Source organism: Chiloscyllium punctatum, chromosome 6 (genome assembly GCF_047496795.1).
Source record: "Chiloscyllium punctatum isolate Juve2018m chromosome 6, sChiPun1.3, whole genome shotgun sequence".
Classification (NCBI taxonomy): Eukaryota; Metazoa; Chordata; class Chondrichthyes; order Orectolobiformes; family Hemiscylliidae; genus Chiloscyllium; species Chiloscyllium punctatum.
In genome coordinates, this window is record NC_092744.1 from 50,327,125 (window position 1) to 50,347,041 (window position 19,917).

Here is a 19,917-nt window from a genome sequence, read left to right on the forward strand (position 1 = left end):
TGATAGCATGTTATATTCCCTTTTATGCCAATTAAATTTCCAATCATCCTTTTACCAGTACATCCAACAGTTTCTTAGAACTTACCCCTTCCAGATAGCTGGCTGCTGTAATTCGCCCATTTCAATTTGGAAATTTCTTCATGCTCCAACATTTAAAACTACAATATTGGTCCTCAGTCTTTTGTTCAGTATACGTTATCCCAAAAATTACTTAATATTAAGGCAGCACTCAATGGGTAATGCTGCTGAGTCCTTTTTAGATTATTTCTCAATTTTTGAACTAAGAAAGCCACCATATCTTCCTCCTCTCTGAGCGTGAGAATTTCTGCTGCTAGGATATGTTTTACTATTCTTCTAATCATTTTAGCTTCCCAAGCTAAAGAACAAAGTGCCATCTGGCTAATTCTGCCATCTGAGTAGACTTCAGAGTTCTTCCATTTCAGTTTTGGAAGCCTCTGCATCATTGTGAGACCATACTTTGACTAATAATGGAATTAACATTTTACAGATAAAATTGCTGATGCAAAGTGAGACTCAATCCATTCTGCCTGATTTCTAATCAAATGTATTTAAAAGTCTCAGAAGCCTAACTTTCAAATTTGATTTTGCTATAAGCCCATTTATAACAGTGTTTTTAAATTCGCTGCTACCACCCTACAACAATATTATCTGTGTCTATCATAAGGTCTGAATGTTGCCTGTCATGGTTTCAATAAACATGCAGGGTCTGACTTTAACTAAAGACAGTGCAGTTTTAGGAAGGCAGACCTTACTGAGAAGTGCCAAACTTAAGAAGCATCATTTAGGCCATGTACACAATTATATAGTTTCCAGAGCTTTTTCACTGCATTTGGTGCCTATTTTGCAGCATGAAGAAAGACGTCTTTCTTGAGCTGATTTACGAACAGAAGTGCAGCTTTAATATCTATTGGTCTTTACTTCCAAGCACTTGTTACTAATGAAGAACTTTTTCAAAATTACCTTTCCTGATGTTGCTGAATCTACTCTGAAATCTTGACTCCCCAGTTTTCTTCAAAACCTTGTGCCACCTTCCTTGCTTTATTGTACTCTATCTCTTCTCTTGATCTAGTTAAACTACCTTGCCTACTCTTGGAAGACTGCCACTTATTGAGTTTCCCCTCCTTTTAATAGGACTGTTTTCGATGGTCTGTGTCTCTTCTCCAGGCATTTTCACTCCCACACCACTTCCTATTTGAGTTTACATTTTGTCTTGATTTCATAATCCCAATCTAGGGACCTAACCTCCTGCCCCTCATCCTGTACATTCATCCAGCATTTATATTTTTCAGTGGCCTTTCCTGCTTTGCTTATAATGTTGCAATTCTCTATTGATTAGTCTCTTTTGATAAATATTTGACCTTAGGACTTACTTTTGACTGTTACCTTTTGTAACTAATGGTCTCATATTTGATTATCGGAACCGATCTGTCCATGATTGGCCAGCTGTCGATTTGACCTTCGTAGCTGTGAAACATTTGGGCATAAGAAGTGGTCAGATCCTCGTTATTTTCAATAATGCCTTCAGATCCTGTAAATTTCTATTCCATTCCAAGCAATCTTGAAAGGTGTGCCTGAACAGTGTGATTCCTGTATTTCTGTCTTTACCAATCATTTTCCCCGGGCCTCTCCTTTATTTGAGCTCCTCTTACAATCCTCTTTATCTTACAATAAACCATATCTCCTGGATTAAAACTAGTTTCCAATGCTCTGTCTTGATATCTTAATTCTGGCTGAAATCTTTGATGTTGGACTTCAATGAACGTCTTTCTGCCTGCAGGCGGTACATTGACATGCTCTGAAAAAATAGAGTTTATTGTAACTCCTTCCCAAGCTGGAGTTATTTATTGTTAATGGAACTGTAGGATTTCTACCAACAACTTTCTGATATGGACTTTATCCTCCAGCTATCTGCAACAAATTCTTAACATGGGTAACCCATGGTATTACAGAAGATAATTTACAGTTTTGCTAATCTGCCAAAATTTTGTGAACCATTTCATCTGCTACTGCTTGGTTCAAACCTATTCACTTTCACACATACATCTCGAAATTCATCATTATCAGTCTCCGCCCCTATTATCTATGAAAAAGTTTGCTAGTGGTCCAAGTTCGCTAGTGATCCAAGTTCAGTCCCTGTCTGTGTTCTGTTATCTATTCCACAATTATTTTCTTGTCTTTAATATATAGTATTGTTGACTGGCAAAATCTGGTTGCTAAACCTACAAAATGACAAATGAAAATGTTATTTTTCTTTATCTCATACCTATTAATCCGTAACTACTACCTAATGACAGACTTAGTATAGGCCGTGACTGTCTTCAATATTTCATGCAAATCTCATATCAATCATTAACCCCCTCAGGACTTATTGTACTCGTCACATGCCTTATTCCAGCATCCTTTACTAAAACTTTAACTGTTTGGAGATTGGATGGAGAACTTGCCCATGTAATTTTGACATAATTTTGTACTCTAAATTTCTGATTCTAATGCAAATAACATTTCTTTAATTTCTTTAGTTGAGAGATTATGTTTCATTCAAGGACACACATTGCTATCCTAATTGTGTAAATTGCAAAATTACAGATTAGTAAAAGACAATAGCTTTGTCATTTTCCATCATCCATATCATTTGTGCTATCTTCCTCATTGACTGACTTATTGATCAAGGTGTTTTAGTGGACACAGCACCCATGCTAAATAAATTATTGATTCTAACTATTTTACAAGGTATAACCACTCCTTTCAAACATTTTAATGTATTATCATCTCCAAATCTGAAATTGATGGAACTCTCAAATTCCTTAACTTTGTCCTGATCCTTACTACTCAGAGTTTTGGTCGCATTTTAGCCAGTCCCAACGTCTAATATTAAGTTTGCAGATGACACTAAAATTGGAGGTGTAGTGGACAGCGAAGAGGGTTACCTCAGATTACAACAGATGGGCCAATGGGCTGAGAAATGGCAGGTGGAGTTTAATTCAGATAAATGCGAGGTGCTGCATTTTGGGAAAGCAAATCTAAGCAGGACTTATGCACTTAATGGTAAGGTCCAAGGAAGTATTGCTGAACAAAGAGACCCGAAGTGCAGGTTCATAGCTCCTTAAAAGTGGAGTCGCAGGTAGATAGGATAGTGAAGAAGGCATTTGGTATGCTTTCCTTTATTGCTCAGAGTATTGAGTACAGGAGTTGGGAGGTCATGTTGCGGCTGTACAGGACATTGGTTAGGCCAGTGTTGGAATATTGCGTGCAATTCTGGCCTCCTTCCTGTCGGAACGATGTTGTGAAACTTGAAAGGTTCAGAAATGATTCACAAGGATGTTGCCAGGGTTGAAGGATCTGAGCTACAGGGAGAGGCTGAACAGTCTGGGACTCTTTTCCCTGGAGCGTCGGAGGCTGAGGGGTACCTTATAGAGGTTTACAAAATTATGAGGGGCATGGATAGGGTTAATAGGCACAGTCTTTTCCCTGGGGTCGGGGAGTCCAGAACAAGAGGGCATATGTTTAGGTTGAGAGGGGAAAGATATAAAAGAGACCTACGGGGCAACGTTTTCACGCAGAGGGTGATATGTGTATGGAATGAGCTTCCAGAGGAAGTGGTGGAGGCTGGTAAAATTGCAACATTTAAGAGGCATTTGGATGGGTAGATGAATAGGGAGGATTTGGAGGGATATGGGCTGGGTGCTGGCAGATGGGACTAGATTGGGTAGGGATATCTGGTTGGCATGGATGGTTTGGACCGAAGGGTCTGTTTCCATGCTGTACATCTCAATGACTCTATGAAAATACTCTCCCACAAACATTTTCGTCACTAACCTGAACTTCTTGTAACCAATACACCACCCTCTCTTTTGTCTATAACACCATATTCTTCCTCCAAAACTTTCATTTCATGTTAAGTTTTGAATACTCGAGTATACCATTTGGGACTGTTCGTGGCGTGCTTTGAAACACACTGATACAATGATTGACTACAACCTGAGCATTTGTAGGATTCATTCTTTTTCTGTAAATCCCAAATTCTCTTTGTTTTTTCAAAATGATCACTAACCTTTGTGTTTTCATGTACCATAAGACCATAGCCTTAGGAGCAGAAGTAGGCCATTCAGCCATCAAGTCTGCTCTGTCATTTGGTTAGATCATGGCTGATCTGGTAATCCTCAATTCTACTTTCCTGCTTTTTTCCCATATCCTTTGATTCTCTTAGTGATTAAAAATCTGCCCAGAATATACTTAATGGCTCTACAGCTGTCCGCGGGAAAAGATCTTTAAAGATTCACTACCCTCAGAAGAAATTTCTCCTCATCTCTGTCCCAAATGCATGACCTCTTACTCAGAAATCCTGTGCTTTGTTCCTAGACTCTACTAGAGGCACAACAGCCTTTCTGCATCTAACCTGTCAAGATCCCTGAAAATCTTACGTTTCAATAAAGTCACCTATCATTCTTCTAAACTCTAATGACCGCAAGCTAAACCTATTCAACCTTTCCTTATAAGACAGTCCCTCCATACCTGTTGTCAGCCTAGTGAACCTTCTCTAACTGCTTCCAGTGCCAATATTTCATTCCTTTGATAAGGGACCCAAAACCGCTCACAGTATTCCAGTTGTGATCTGACTTGTTCTTTGCACAGTTTTAGCAAGAGCCCCTATTTTTGCACATAGTTCTCTTCAAAATAAAGGTCATAATATTCCATTTGCCTCCCAATCACCCACTGTGATTTATGCATAATGACTCCCAAATCCCTCTGTGTGATAGCTTTCTGCTGTTTTTCTCCATTTGAATAATATTCTAATCTGTTCTTCCTACTAAAATGCATAATTTCACATTTTCACACATTATAATACATCTGCCAAGTTTTTGCCCACTCACTTAACCCGTGTCAATTCTCTACAGACTTTTTAAGCCATCCTCTCCACTTGCCTTTCCACCTATGTTCATGTCGTCCCCAAACTGGTCTATAGTATATTCACTTTCTTCATCAAAGTCATCAATATATATTGTAAATAATTGTGGCCCCAGCAGCGATCCCTATGGCTTTCTACTAGTTACACATTGCCAATCTGAAAATGTGCCCATTATCCCAATTCTGTCTTCTATTAGTTACCAAATCTCTATTCATGCTAATATATTACCTCCTACACCATGGCCGCTTTCCTAACTGAATAGCTTAAAGTGTGGTATCTTATCAAACATGTTCTGAAAATCCAGATATGTCCCCTTTATCTATTTGCATGCTATTTCCCCAAAGAATTCTGACACATTTATCAGGCTTATTTTCTGTTTTGCTAAATATGCTGAGGAGTATGCCAAGGCTTGGGGCCTTTTTTGCCTTCAGTGGGAGAGGGCAGAAGCGTGGATGCCAAAGCCAGGACCCTTTTGTCATTTCTGAGGGACGCTCAGGTAGGGAGCGCTGAGGCCTGAGATCCATCTGTCAGGAGTTCTGTCTGTCAGAACTGGGGGATGGGGAGATGTAAGATATGTTGTGTGGTTTAGGAAAATACAGGTTCCTAGGTATGTGGAGGAAAGAAACGCTGCAAAGGATTTGAGGGGTAAGAAATAAGGAAGTGGTGGGAGGAAAGATTTTGAAAGGCAATGTGGGCAAAGGGGACACTAGTGGCAGTAGGGGTAGAGGGGTAGACTGAAATAGGGGACAGGCGGAGAGACTACAAGAATATATCTGTAGAGAGGCTGCAAGCGAGAGGCAGTAGCTAGTGGAAGGGAGACTACAAGTGATGAGAGGAAAAGCAGGTTTATAGACAGGAGACCAAGAAATCTGTAGCTGAGCCAAGAAAATTTGAATCACTTAGGCAAAAATTCCTCACAAATTTGAGATGGGATTTCCATGTACTTCTAGTATGTTTTGTGACTTTCCATTTAATAAGAGTTGAGCATTACTGAGGATATTTATAAATTCATCTCATTCTGCTTTTGTGTGAGCCTAAATAACCCATAAATCAACACAAATACAGAAGGTGATCTTCATATATGACTACATCGCCTTATGAATAAATTGGAATGAAAATGAGTCCCTGGAAATAAAATGGCCCCCGAAAATCAAAATGTAGTCGAGAAATTCTCAAGAAAGCTTAACAAAAAAATTATTTTGTTCCCTCGTGCATAGTGGCCTCCTTCTGTGACATAATTTTTTCTACATTTTCTAAATATTCTAAATATCTGAAATGCAGAAAAAGCAAGGATATGGGGAGAGGGCAAAGGAGTAGCAGTATGTTATTTGTTCTTCAGGAGGGCCAGCAAAGGCATAATAGGTCAAATGGTTTTCTGTGCTGTAACAATTCTATGATTGATTTAGAAGTATCAAAGCAATGCCAAAATAAAAATCTCAATGACCCGGTATTATTCCTCCTCATAATGTCTGCAGGCTAAGTTCTCAGATTCAATCTTTGGACTGTTTGTAAATATACAATCTTAGCTAGGGTTCAGTGTACCCAAGCTTGATTGATCAGAATTCCTCATTTTGATCATTACCTATTGACAACATACAACCCCAGACTATCTGCAGGCAATAACTAGCCAGATCCTATTTTCAGACTGGTGGACACATAGCCTAAAGGATTCTCTCCCAAACCCAGGGTTTTGCTGAACTTGCATGCACCAAACCATTGTTCTTGTTTACAAAGCATCATGTAGTCAGTCTTTCCTCCACTGTATTCTAATCTCTAATCTCCAGCTGTTTAGCTTTATTACCAGCAAGGGAGGTTGAACTTTACTACATCAGTTAAGTTAGCATATAAACAATTGCATTGACGGAAGACAGATAGCATTGAGTTTGTAACTTGTGTTCAGCAAATCTTGCGAAACAAGACAAAAATATGAAATTTACAAATACAGCTTAAATTAGTTTGGACACTTTGGATGACGCCCTATATTTAGTGAAATTGTCTGCAGTGGTTTAAACTTCTTATGTACGTAAAACCAAACTGTAGTTTTAATTGATTTTAATGAATGAAAGTTACCATAGTCCCAGACAACCATAGATTACTCTTCCATTATAGAGAGATCATTGTTGGTGAGTTTAACTTGAGTGTTGCCATACCTCAGACAAGAGGTGAGGTTAAGAAAGCAGAGTCTTCAATGTGACCTTTGCCTTTCTGAAAATTCAACCCATACTTTTGGTGTCATTCTGCATTATAAATCAACCATGCAACCAGTTGAGCTAACCAAGCCTATAGTGCCCCCTGTCCTAAGCTGCTCATAGTTTCTCCAACCAGGATATCTGCTGTCATAAGGAGAAACAACAGAGTTATAATGATGTACGACTCAGAAACAGACTTTTCGGTCCAATAGATCCATGCTGACCAGATATCCTGAATTAATCTACTCCCATTTGCTGGCATATGGCCCATATCCCTCTAAACCCTTACTATTCATATACCCCTTTTAAATGTTATAATTTTACCAGCCTCCTCCACTTCTTCTGACAATTCATTCCATACACACACCACCCTCAGTGTGAAAACGTTGCCCCTTCAATCCCTTTTAAATCTTTCCCCTCTCACCTTAAACCTATGCCCTCTAGTTCTGGACTCCCATGCCCTGAGGAAAATACTTGACTATTCACCTTATCCATGCGCCCTCTTACAAACCTCTAGAGGTTCACCTCTCAACCTCTAAACTCCAGAGAAAATAGCCCCGGCCTATTTAGCCATTCCCATCTATCTTAAACCCACCAACGTCCTTGTAAATCTTTTCTGAACCCTTTCAAGTTTAACAACATCCTTCCTAAAAAAAAGGAGACCAAAATTGAACACAGTATCCTAACCTGGCCTAACCAATGTCCTGTGCAGCTGCAACATGACTTCCCAATTCCTGTATCAATGCACTGACCAATAAAGGCAAGCGTACCAAATGCCTCATTCACTACCCGGTCAACTGCGACTCCCTTTCAAGGAACTATGAAGCTGCATTCTAAGGTCCCTTTATTTCACAACACTCCCCAGGACCTTCCCATTAAGTGTATAAGTCCTGCCTTGATTTGCCCTATCAAAATGTAGTCCCTTACATTCATCTAGGTTAAACTCCATCTGCCGCTCCTTGGCCATTTGTTCACAGTCAGTTCAGTGAATCTGTTCAGGGATCATAGAAGAGGATTTCAGCACGGTTTTGGATGACCTACAAGTTTACCTACAAGTGTGTTGGAACAGTCAGATTTAGAGTTAAGATATATACAAGTGAGAATTCCAGCAGCAAATGAGCTGAAGCAAAAATGAAGATGGGCAATATTACAGAAGTGGAAATGGGCAGACTTATTGATAATACTTATCTGTGGTTGGACCTCATTTTGGGGTCATAACAATGGTTCTACCAGAGGGTGATAAAATTAATGGCTACAGAACAGAGTATATCAGGGGAGCACAGACGATGCCTTCAATCTTCCCAGTATCTATTCGGAGAAAATTTATTGTCATCCAGTACTGAATAGCAAATAAATGGAAATAGTGAACGTGTTGAGAGAAGTGATGGTGAAATCAAGCTCTGTGTTGTCAATGTACATATGAAGACTGATACATTTATAAATTGATGTACAATCTCATTTAAGCTTGTGATTTAGAACATCTGCCTTTGGAGCTGGACGATGTTCAGCTGTCTAAATTGAGCTACAAAGTAAATCAAATTCAGTGTTAGACTGTGGCCTGGAGTTCCCTCCTTTGACATAATTGAGATGTTAGATCCAGAAATTCCCCTCATGTTGGTGTCCATGTTGCTCTTATCAAGTTACTGCCAAGTATCTCAATCAATCTCATTTGAATACACCAAATTATAAAGTAAACATAAATTAGGTTTAACAATTAGAGCCCAAGATAAATGGCATACCCAGACATATATTGCTTCTTTACTTTTGAAAATTCAAGTTTCACTTCCTTCAAACTATTGTTAATGTACAAATGAATCTATAGCAATAGTTCATATTCTGTCCTTACTGTAAGATAGACGTGACAATAAAATCAAAATCTTGTACCAACTGAATTAAATGCTGAAATGTTGAAACATTGAAATCAGTCTGATGAATTGATACAAATGCATTGGTTTGTGGTCCTTTGCTGTTAGAATATTCAAAGGAAACTAACATTTCTAGCCATTTGAAGTCTCATAATTCCTCCATTTGAAGTAACTAAGAAACATTTGCATTCAGTACAAGTCATAAAAAGTCCAATAATTACATGATAGTTTTCCACAAGAAAATGAGCAATACTCGTTTCGTATGGTTAATTGAAGAGGACATTAGATAGATTATACAATCACTCCCTGTGTCATTTGCACATTACTTACTCATTAAAAATAGTACCAAGTATTTGAAGTTGTAACAATATAGTATTCAAAAAAATACAGCATTATGGCACACAGCAGATACAGATGATATGCTGACCACAGCAGCAGCTATGTGATCCATTGATGATGATACACGGACTAGAATGATAGAAAGATAGTGAATTTCTAACATACATTTGGGATAGTTGTCTGCAGAAATATGCCCAGGAACCAAAAAGAGGGCATGCTGTATTGGATTTAATGATGTGTAATCAGCCAGATTTATTGAAAATTGGATAAAAGAGTTGAATTCTCAAGTTGAGGTGAGAGTGACAGCCCTTGACATCAAGGCCCGCATTCGACTAAGTGTGGCATCAAGAAGCCCTAGCAAAACTGAAATCAATGGGGATTGGGGCAAACTCTTCCCTGGTTGGAAACATACGTGGCATAAAGGTTGTTGGATGTCAGTCATTCAGCTCCACGACATCCCTGTAGGAGTTCCTTAGGGCAGTGTCCTTGGCCCAACCATCTTCAGCTGCATCATCAATGACTTTCCCTCCATTAGAAGGTCAAAAATGGGGATTTATGCCGATGATTGCACAGTGGTCAGCGCCATTTACGACTCCTTGGATACTGAAGCAGTCCATGTTCAAATGCAATAATACCTGGACAATATCCAGGCCTGGTCTGAAAGTTGGCAAGTCGTATTTGCACCACACAGATGGCAGGCAATGACCATCACCAATAACAGACAATCTAACCATTGCCCCATGATATTCAATGGTGTTACCATTACTGACTCCCCACTATCAAAAAAATAAGTCTCCAAGATGTTGGCAGCGTAGGACTCCTGAGCCAGAGCTCATCCGTTTCTTTTCAGTTTTTCTCTCTTTTTTTTCTTTTCTCCTCCTGTCCTTGGATGGTATCTGCAATGTCTGGGGTGAAATGTGGACTCCTAACCTTGATGCAGATGCATATTCCCAGCCTCAAGATGAAGCGTAGCACTGTTATTCTGAACTCCTATTTCTTTATTTTTTTCTTTATTTTTCTTAGAATTTGTACTTAAAAATGTGTACCGATGGCACTGAAAGTGGTAACTTGTAAACTTTTCACTGTACTTGTGACATTAAAGCCAGTTCATGTAATTCTTGCATCCATACTCTGGAAATTACAATTGACCAGAAACTGAACTGAAATTGCTATATAATTGCAGGAATAAGAGCAGGTCAGATGCTAAGAGGACTGCAATGAGTAACTCACCTCCTGACTCCCCAAAGCCGGTCTACCATTTACAAGGCACAAGTGAAGAATGGTTTGCAGCAGGATAAAACAGGGTCCAGTATTGGATGATCAGAAATATAGTCCAATTAAAATTTCCAGAAGACAGAGGGTAGTGGTGGAGGGTTGTTTTTCAGACTGGAGGACTGTGACCAGTGGAGTGTCACAAGGATCGGTGCTGGGTCCTCTACTTTTTGTCATTTACATAAATGATTTGGATGCGAGCATAAGAGGTACAGTTAGTAAGTTTTCAGATGACACCAAAGTTGAAGGTGTAGTGGACAGCGAAGATGGTTACCTCAGATTGCAACAGGTTCTGGACCAGATGGGCCAATGGGCTGCGAAGTGGCAGATCGAGTTTAATTTAGATAAATGCAAGGTGCTGCATTATGGGAAAGCAAATCTTAGCAGGACTTATACACTTAATGTTAAGGTCCTAGGGAATGTTGCTGAACAAAGAGACCTTGGAGTGTAGGTTCATATCTCCTTGAAAGTGGAGTCGCAGGTAGATAGGATAGTGAAGGTGGCGTTTGGTAAGCATTCCTTTATTGGTCAGAGTATTGAGTACAGGAGTTGGGAGGTCATGTTGCGGCTGTACAGGACATTGGTTAGGCCACTGTTGGAATATTGCGTGCAGTTCTGGTCTCCTTCCTATCAGAAAGATGTTGTGAAGCTTGAAAGGATTCAGAAAAGATTTACAAGGATGTTGCCAGGGTTGAAGGATTTGAGCTACAGGGAGAGGCTGAACAGGCTGGGGCTGTTTTCCCTGGAGCGTGGGAGGCTGAGGGGTGACCTTATACAGGTTTACAAAATTATGAGGGGCATGGATAGGATAAATAGACAAAGTCTTTTCCCTGGGATCGGGGAATCCAGAACTAGGTTTAGGGTGAGAGGAGAAAGATATAAAAGAGACCTAAGGGGCAACTTTTTCACGCAGAGGGTGGTAAGTGTATGGAATGTGCCAGAGGATGTGGTGGAGGCTGGTACAATTGCAACATTTAAGAGGCATTTGGATGGGTATATGAATAGGAAGGGTTTGGAGGGATATGGGCCGGGTGCTAGCAGGTGGGACTAGATTGGGTTGGGATATCTGGTCGGCATGGACAGGTTGGACCGAAGGGTCTATTTCCATGCTGTACATCTCTGTGACTCTATGACTTCATTGTCTTCAGCACCTGGCATATATTCCATTTTTAGCCAGTATTATCTGTTCCAACAGTCATATTGTTTGCAATTTTGACATTCAGTTTGAGCTTCCAGCTGCATATCCTCTAAATTCTGGATTAGTGATGCTGGAAGAGCACAGAAGTTCAGGCAGCATCCGAGGAGCAGTAAAATCGACAAAAGCCCTTCATCAGGAATAAAGACAGAGAGCCTGAAGTATGGAGATATAAGCTAGAGGAGAGTGGGGGTGGGGAGAAAGTAGCATAGAGTACAGTAGGTGAGTGGGGGAGGGAATGAAGGTGATAGGTCAGGGGCGGGAGGAGGGTGGAGTGGATAGGTGGAAAAGAAGATAGGCAGGTAGGACAAGTCATGGGGACAGTGCTGAGCTGGAATTTTGGAACTAGGGTGAGGTAGGGGAAATGAGGAAACTGTTGAAGTCCACATTGATGCCCTGGGGTTGAAGTGTTCCGAAGTGGAAGATGAGGCGTTCTTCCTCCAGGCGTCTGGTGGTGAGGGAGCGGCAGTGAAGGAGGCCCAGGACCTCCATGTCCTCGGCAGAGTGGGAGGGGGAGTTGAAATGTTGGGCCACAGGGCGGTGTGGCTGATTGGTGTGGGTGTCCCAGAGATGTTCCCTAAAGCGCTCTGCTAGAAGGCATCCAGTCTCCCCAATGTAGAGGAGACCGCATCGGGAGCAACGGATAAATAAATGATATTAGTGGGTGTGCAGGTAAAACTTTGGATGTGGAAGGCTCCTTTAGGGCCTTGGATGGAGGTGAGGGAGGAGGTGTGGGCGCAGGTTTTGCAGTTCCTGCGGTGGCAGGGCAAGGTGCCAGGATGGAAGGGTGGGTTGTAGGGGGGCATGGACCTGACCAGGTAGTCATGGAGGGAACAGTCTTTGCGGAAGGTGGAAAGGGGCGGGGAGGGAAATATATCCCTGGTGGTGGGGTCTTTATGGAGGTGGCTACCTAAATTCTAAATGTCCTGTCTAAATGGAGATCAAGATGGGTTTGAGTGTATTAGTGCATGAAGGTGAGTATGCAGGTACAGCAAGAAGTTAGGTAAGCCAATGGAATATTAGCACTGATGGTGAGGGGAAATGAATACAAAAGTAGGGAGGTCATACTTCAGTTATACATGATATTGGTGAAGCCACGTTTGAGCTACTGTGTACATTATTGGTTTAATTTTTAAGAAAGAATGTAAACACATTTGAAATGGTTGAGAGAAGATTTATTAGACTAATTTGTGGAAATAGCAGGCTGTCTTTTGAGGAAAGATTTTACTTGTTAGGCTTGTATCCGCTGGGGTTTAGGAAAGCAAAATTCGACTTGATTACGATAGATCCTGAGGGATCTTGACAAGTTGCACATGGAAGGAACAATTCCTCTTATGGGTGAATCTAGTAGTAATGGCTACTGTTTCAAGATAGGGGGTTGCCAATTTATTAAGGCTGTCATGGTGAAATTACCTGCATCCCACGAAGAGTAATTGCCTAACAAGGACTTAATGCATCAAGAATTAACAAGCTGAAGAGGTGGTATATGCTGAAATTGCACACATTCAAAGTTTGACAAAGATAACAAGCAAGAATTTTTCAATTCATGGATGAGCTACTTGAGACAGAAAACGGTCTGAATAGAGTGCTGTGCCGGAATGAACAGAAGAACCAGTTAAGATGTTTAACTCTTAAAAGGACATCTATCAGGAATAGAAAAACAGAACTGTCCTACAGCCCTTGGATACATCTTTCAAGGCTCTTTGTGATCTTGATTTTACATCCCATTAAATCTACTAAGACTTTGCTGTTACATGCTGCCTTCAACTCAAAACCAGCAGTGTCCTCAAAAGATCCTTAAAATCCAATAAGAAGAAAGGTGTTCCTCATGGCCAAAATATATTGCAGCAAGTCTCTAGATCACTCAAACACCTCCACTGAATTAACTTTGGGATGTCCTGAAGCATTTCTGAATACACTAAACATCTCCAGCAACTCATGATGACCAACTAAAATGAGCAAAGGTTCATTGGGATGACACAAACACAGGCAGCCATTGATCTTCCAAGTAACATCTGCTCACACATGTCAGAGTCTGCAGTTTGTACGTTGAACTTTTCAGCCAACTCAGAAGCCATCAGCCAGAGTGGGAGCAAATCATCTCCAAGACAGACGATTTGCTTGAGAAAGACTGATGAGTATTAGTTAATTTGAGTTCACATTGTACATCTGTTATATTTAATGATTTATTTTGTGTTGTAAGTTACTTCAGCTAAGAATGCACAATGTTGCCCATGTATTATGGTATCATATTTCATTTTTACATTGTTTTTAACAGACAAAAGTTGCACTAAGGAATCAATCTCTGGCTTTGGCACTGATTCCATGGGAAACTGACATTTCACTTACAGTCTTTTCACTTAATATCATGATTTTCAAGAACACAACCTCAATTTTAAGTAAGAACACCCTGTAATCAGATCAACCATTGTCTTATTGACAAGCAGAGAAAACTCAGGGGGCCATGGCCTATTTATGCTCCTATTCATTTGTTCATAAACGAGCTCATCTTGTTGTTCAGTCTCTTTCACCAGAACTGGGCAGAATACCAACATTAGACTAGTGCAATGAGCCATCTAAGTATGGCTTTGTAATTTGTTTTGATTCATTTTGTACAATCTGTGAATTTGAATGGAAAAGATTAAATTGTCTTATAGAGTTGGAGTAATTATTAATAATTATAGTTCTATGTTGCAGTTGCTAATATAAACTCTATTATTTTGCTTTGCATAGCTTTGTAGTAAAGGAGCAGTTCTAGGAAACCCATTTTATGCATCTTATGAAAAGATTTCAAGTATTGCCAGTTTTATCGAAACTAAACTTGTAACCTGCTATCTGCGCATGAGAAGACCAGACCTAGCTCTTAATCATGCTCACAGGTAAAGCCTATTGACTGTTATTGAATGATATAATTACGTTCCTGAAAGAATTGCTGGACCATTTACCCTGAGCACCTTTAAATTATTGTCGTTTTCTATTGAAATCGACCATTTGTCATAATAACCAAAATGTGTGGGTCCTGCTCCAGAATATCTCAAATACTTCGAGCAGTGTTGTACCCTTTATTTGAGAAAAGGTATTATTTCATTGGATGTTCAGAGAATGATTACTAGAATGATCCCCACTATGAAACGATTGTCATATGAGCAAAGGCTAAACTGGTTGGGACTCTGTTCATTGGAGTTTAGAAGAATGAGAAGTGATCTCATTGATGCTTATAAAATTCTTAAGGTTCTTGACAGGGTAAATGCCAATGAGATGTTTCCTATCATGGGAGAATCTAGGATCAGAGGGCATGGTCATGGGATAAAGAGGCACCAACTAAAGACTGAAATGCGGAGGAATTTGTTCTTTCAGAGATTTGTGCATCTTTGGAACTTTGTGGATACTTAAGGCTGAGATAGACGGATTTTTGATCGGTTGGAGAATTAGTGAGGAAATGCAGGAAAGTGGACGTGAAGAATGTCAGATCAGCCATGATCCTTTTGGTGGAGCAGGCTCAAAGGGCTGAATAGCCTATTACTGTTCCTATTTCTTATGAACTTAATATTTAATCCAGCAATGATAAAAGGCAAATAAAGAATTGTAAGTAGAAATCTGAATTCTGGAAATGCACAGCAGGTGATATTTCATATGTAGATCCACCAATAGTATTTTTATGAATCCATGCTTCCAATAGAGAACTTTGTTCAGTGGTAGTGAATCACAATTTGAAATGTAATGCCATAAACTCATAAAAGTGAATGGTTCAAAATTCATGGTCAGAAACTATTAATGAATTTGATTTGACTGTTGGTGAGAAGGTTCTCCCACCAACAGCATGGTCTTGTGATTATCCCTTTTTATGGAGGTTGGGAACCAGCTCTTGTGTATTTGTAATGTTTTCTATTTTTATTTCATTAGTTCTGAAAAAAATCAAGGCATTAAGTCACTGGTAATCTTTCTGTTTAAAAAAGATCCTTATTTATGGTTGGAGGTCATCACCAAAATTGCTTTTTCAGCTGTGGTATTTATATTAATAGTATTTATTGTTGTTTGGTCATCCAAAAACTGAGAATTGAGAAAAACGATACATTGAGTCAAATCATTTAGACTTGTGCTTATCAGGGCAATTCGCAAGAAATAGAAAAGCGAAAGGAAAACAACATTTATGCTATATGAGAGGAGATTGCTGATTGATTAACAAGTGAACATTGTTTTGATAGAGGATTTGTGATGGAGAATATGCAAATTAATAATAATTAACAGTTAACTGTCAAATTTTGTTTATATTTTGAGCCAGCCTAGTTGACTTTGAGAGTGACTGTCTACTATTTTGTGTTTTACATTTTCTTTTTCCTGCAAAGAACAGGGCCTTCCATTTAATGGAAGTATACCGTGAGCCAGACTGACATTCCCAAATTGGTTGCCAGCATAATTCTTTGCACTCACAGGATTGTTGAGCAAATATTGTCCAGTTGCAAAATCACACCCAATGTTGGACACTCTTTTCTGGGTTTTGCAAGTACTGGCTGATTGGGTATGATCAATATTTGCGTTTTGTAAATAAGCAGGGTATGCTGATGAATGTGATCTGCCGGTCTTTAGTATGGACTAATCATCATTCCAGCACTGAAATTCACATATCACATTATTCATTGGTATGATGGACAAAACATTAACAAAACAGGTGAAAGCCATTTTATGGTTCATTTTCCAGAACAATGCTTTGACCAATCACTTCTTCAAGGCAGGCATCCTTGCAAGAGGATTCGCAGTAGGGTTAAAATCAACAAGGTAAAAACAATGACTGCAGATGCTGAAAACCAAATACTGGATTAGTGGTGCTGGAAGAGCACAGCAGTTCAGGCAGCATCCAACGAGCAGCGAAATCGACGTTTCGGGCAAAAGCCCTCCTGATGAAGGGCTTTTGCCCGGAACGTCGATTCCGCTGCTCGTTGGATGCTGCCTGAACTGCTGTGCTCTTCCAGCACCACTAATCCAGTATTTGACCAATCACTGTCAACCTTCCTGTTATAAAATGTAAACCAATCAGTCGTAACTTTCAGTTATTATTAACTGTGTAATTTTCCCTGGCAATGCCTCCACCAATCACAGTCTACTTGCAATTATTATCACTCTCCTCTAACATACCAATGGAGTTATTTTCCACTTGATGATTCTTGCAAATTATCCTAATGAGGGCAAGAGAACGTGACTTTTTTCAGCAATACTCAAAATATTTGTATTTACATTTTTGTATTATTCCAAGTAACTAAATGAATAAATAACCAAACTGAATTTATAATCAATTCATTACATGCCAACTCAACAATAAAAGATACTTTGGTGCTTTTAAAAATAAAGCAATGGGACAGAATGCACTCCCAACTTTACAGTGTTGTTGACTCCTGTTTATGGTGATAGTATCCATTCTGTATTGGAAACAAAGGTACCAGACCTTTGGGCGGCACAGTGGTTAGCACTGCTGCCTCACAGCGCCAGAGACCCGGGTTCAGTTCCCGCCTCAGGCGACTCTCTGTGTGGAGTTTGCACATTCTCCCCATGTCTGCGTGGGTTTCCTCCGGGTGCTCCAGTTTCCTCCCACACTCCAAAGATGTGCAGGTCAGGTGAATTGGCCATGCTAAATTGCCCTAGTGTTAGGTATTGGGTAGAAGTAGGGGTATGGGTGGGTTGCGCTTCGGCGGGGCGGTGTGGACTTGTTGGGCCGAAGGGCCTGTTTCCACACTGTAAGTAATCTAATCTAATCTAATCTAAAAAAAACCATTTGGATTTAAAGCATCAGTGGAGTAGACTAAATTGAATGATGCAGATTGTGAGCATTAATAGTTTTATGTCAATTTAAATTAATAAATTTAAAAAAGATCTTTATGAATATGATTTTCTCTGCCAAATTGTTCCTTATGCAATTTGCCTATGTGAGCACTCTCCCTAAGTTTTATGTTTTACAACTCCAACCTCTTCAGTATTAGCATAATTGATGTATGAATAACAGTGAGGGCTTGGTGCTGGCAGGTGGGACTAGATTGGGTTGGGATATCTGGTCGGTATGGACAAGTTGGACTGAAGGGTCTACGTCTGTGCTGTACATCCTATGACTATTATTTGACTTACTCAGATCGCCAAATATGTTTTGAGTGCACACTGCATAATGTAGATTTTCATGAGTCTGATTGACCTGATATCAATGCCACAAAATGCCTTGGGCCAACTTTATTTACTTTGGATTAGTGATGTTCTTGATAAAATTCTATAACTCACTCCTTTGAGGAAATAGAATTGCCTTGTATTGTTGGAGTCAGACACCTAAATAAACTTAAAGGTGTCTTCCTAGCTGGAGCTGTGTTTGGTTCGATAAAATTAATATAATACATATAATTCCATAACGTCATTATGCTGAATGCTGCTGAGTCATAGAATCACACAGCTCAGAAACAGACCCTTCGGTCCAACAAGTCCATGCTGACCATAATCCCAAATTAAACTAGTCCCACCTACCCATATCCCTCCAAACAAACAAATAACCTTTAGTAATGTGATACAGAAGCTCTGGTGAAGCAAACAGGAGTGCATGCAGCTCTTTCAACATGTTATTCACCACTATATTTAAGCTCTTTAAGTAGCAAGTAATTCTCTCAGAAAAAAACAAATGCATTGAAAACACTACTACTAAGGTTTTCTACATCAAATTTAAGGAATGAAATCACTGCATCTCTGTGAGTTGATTGTGTAAACCCTTCTTTGGTGTGTCGGAAAACTGACAGGAACAAACCTGGATGTATCTGTATTTGGAATTTTTCAACACACTTACAATTTAAATATTTGATCAATCATCTTGCCAAAACACACACAGTAAAAACCATCCAGAGGTCAATAGTCAGTTTTGTAACTGCCTGATTCATCATTTGTTTTATAATTCCTAAGGAGCATACTATTGAATCCAATTAACTTCCGTAATCATCTTCGTCAAGCCACAGTCTTCCGTTGTTTGGAACGATATACTGAAGCTGCAAGGTAGGGGAACTTCCACAAATGTGAAACAGTGAATCTATTGGAGTAAGGTTTGAAGTAAGTTTTAATTTTAAGGTATTTTTTAACACGGAACAAAAACAACATAAAATAACAAGCTGAAACTTGACTAAAAAGTTTTTAATAATAAAACATTTATGCTTTAAGATGGTTTGTAACTGAGATGCATGCAAGGTAAACATTTTCATGATTAATGTGATTACAGCCAATGAGCAATTGTTTTGTTTCCACTCCAAAGGAAATTGTTTATCTGTACTATTGCATTAGTTTATCATTTTAAACTCTTTGATGAGATCATCTGTCAATAAATTATGTTGCTATGAATAGCTGTTTTTATGATTCATATGTTTTATGAGTATAACTAGTTTGGGGAATTAAATTTTTAATATTAAGTCAAATGGAAAATCGTGCACTTCAAGAACTAGTTAGTGTCCCTAAGATAATTATAATTCAAAGAATGGTTCATGTTTACCGAAAGGAGTTAACATTAACAATGTGAAAACAATAAATTACATGTGATCCTCTCATTCAATCAACAACACTGCTTCCAATACATATCTAGCGCTTGTTGCGCTTGAAGCTGCAGCACTGTATAATGTTGAAAGTAATGTTCTTCCTTCTCAATGACCTCATCTTCCTCCTTAGACGATTATTTCTACTCTCCCATCTCTTCAGTGTCCATCATATTCTTCAATTGCCTGCTCTTGTTCTGCAGACTACAACATGCTAGGTTTATGCAAGACGCTCTATCTGGACTGTACTGCAAGGCCACTCCACCCCCAGTCCTGCCTTCTGCGAACCAAGCATCAGAACTTCATCTTCAGCAGGGCTATCGCCTTCTCCTTATGGCCCTGGTTGAAGAATGACCTGCAATGGAATCATCACCCATGGTTGCAGAGGTTAGGCTCCTTGTCTCCCTGGAACCATCTTTGTAAAGCATCCAGTCTTGAAATGGGGCAGGAACATTGGAGTTCTCAATGATATGAGCCTCATGGCAACTCCTAGGATACTTTTGGCACTTAATCCTAGTATATGGTACTAATGATTCTAGATGACTTGTACATAGATGGAGTGATCCCCTTTACTGTTGATGAAATTGGC

The 19,917-nt window shown here is 39.5% G+C and overlaps 1 protein-coding gene across 1 annotated transcript in view; it reads left to right on the forward strand.

The window, feature by feature from the left end:
- LOC140478417 (spermatogenesis-associated protein 16-like) overlaps positions 1–19,917 on the forward strand; it is a 131,120-nt gene that overhangs the window by 17,374 nt on the left and 93,829 nt on the right. The window contains exons 3-4 of the mRNA XM_072571684.1: positions 14,521–14,666; positions 18,712–18,801. Coding sequence (XP_072427785.1) covers positions 14,521–14,666; positions 18,712–18,801 — 236 coding nt within the window. The remainder of the gene's footprint in view (positions 1–14,520; positions 14,667–18,711; positions 18,802–19,917) is intronic.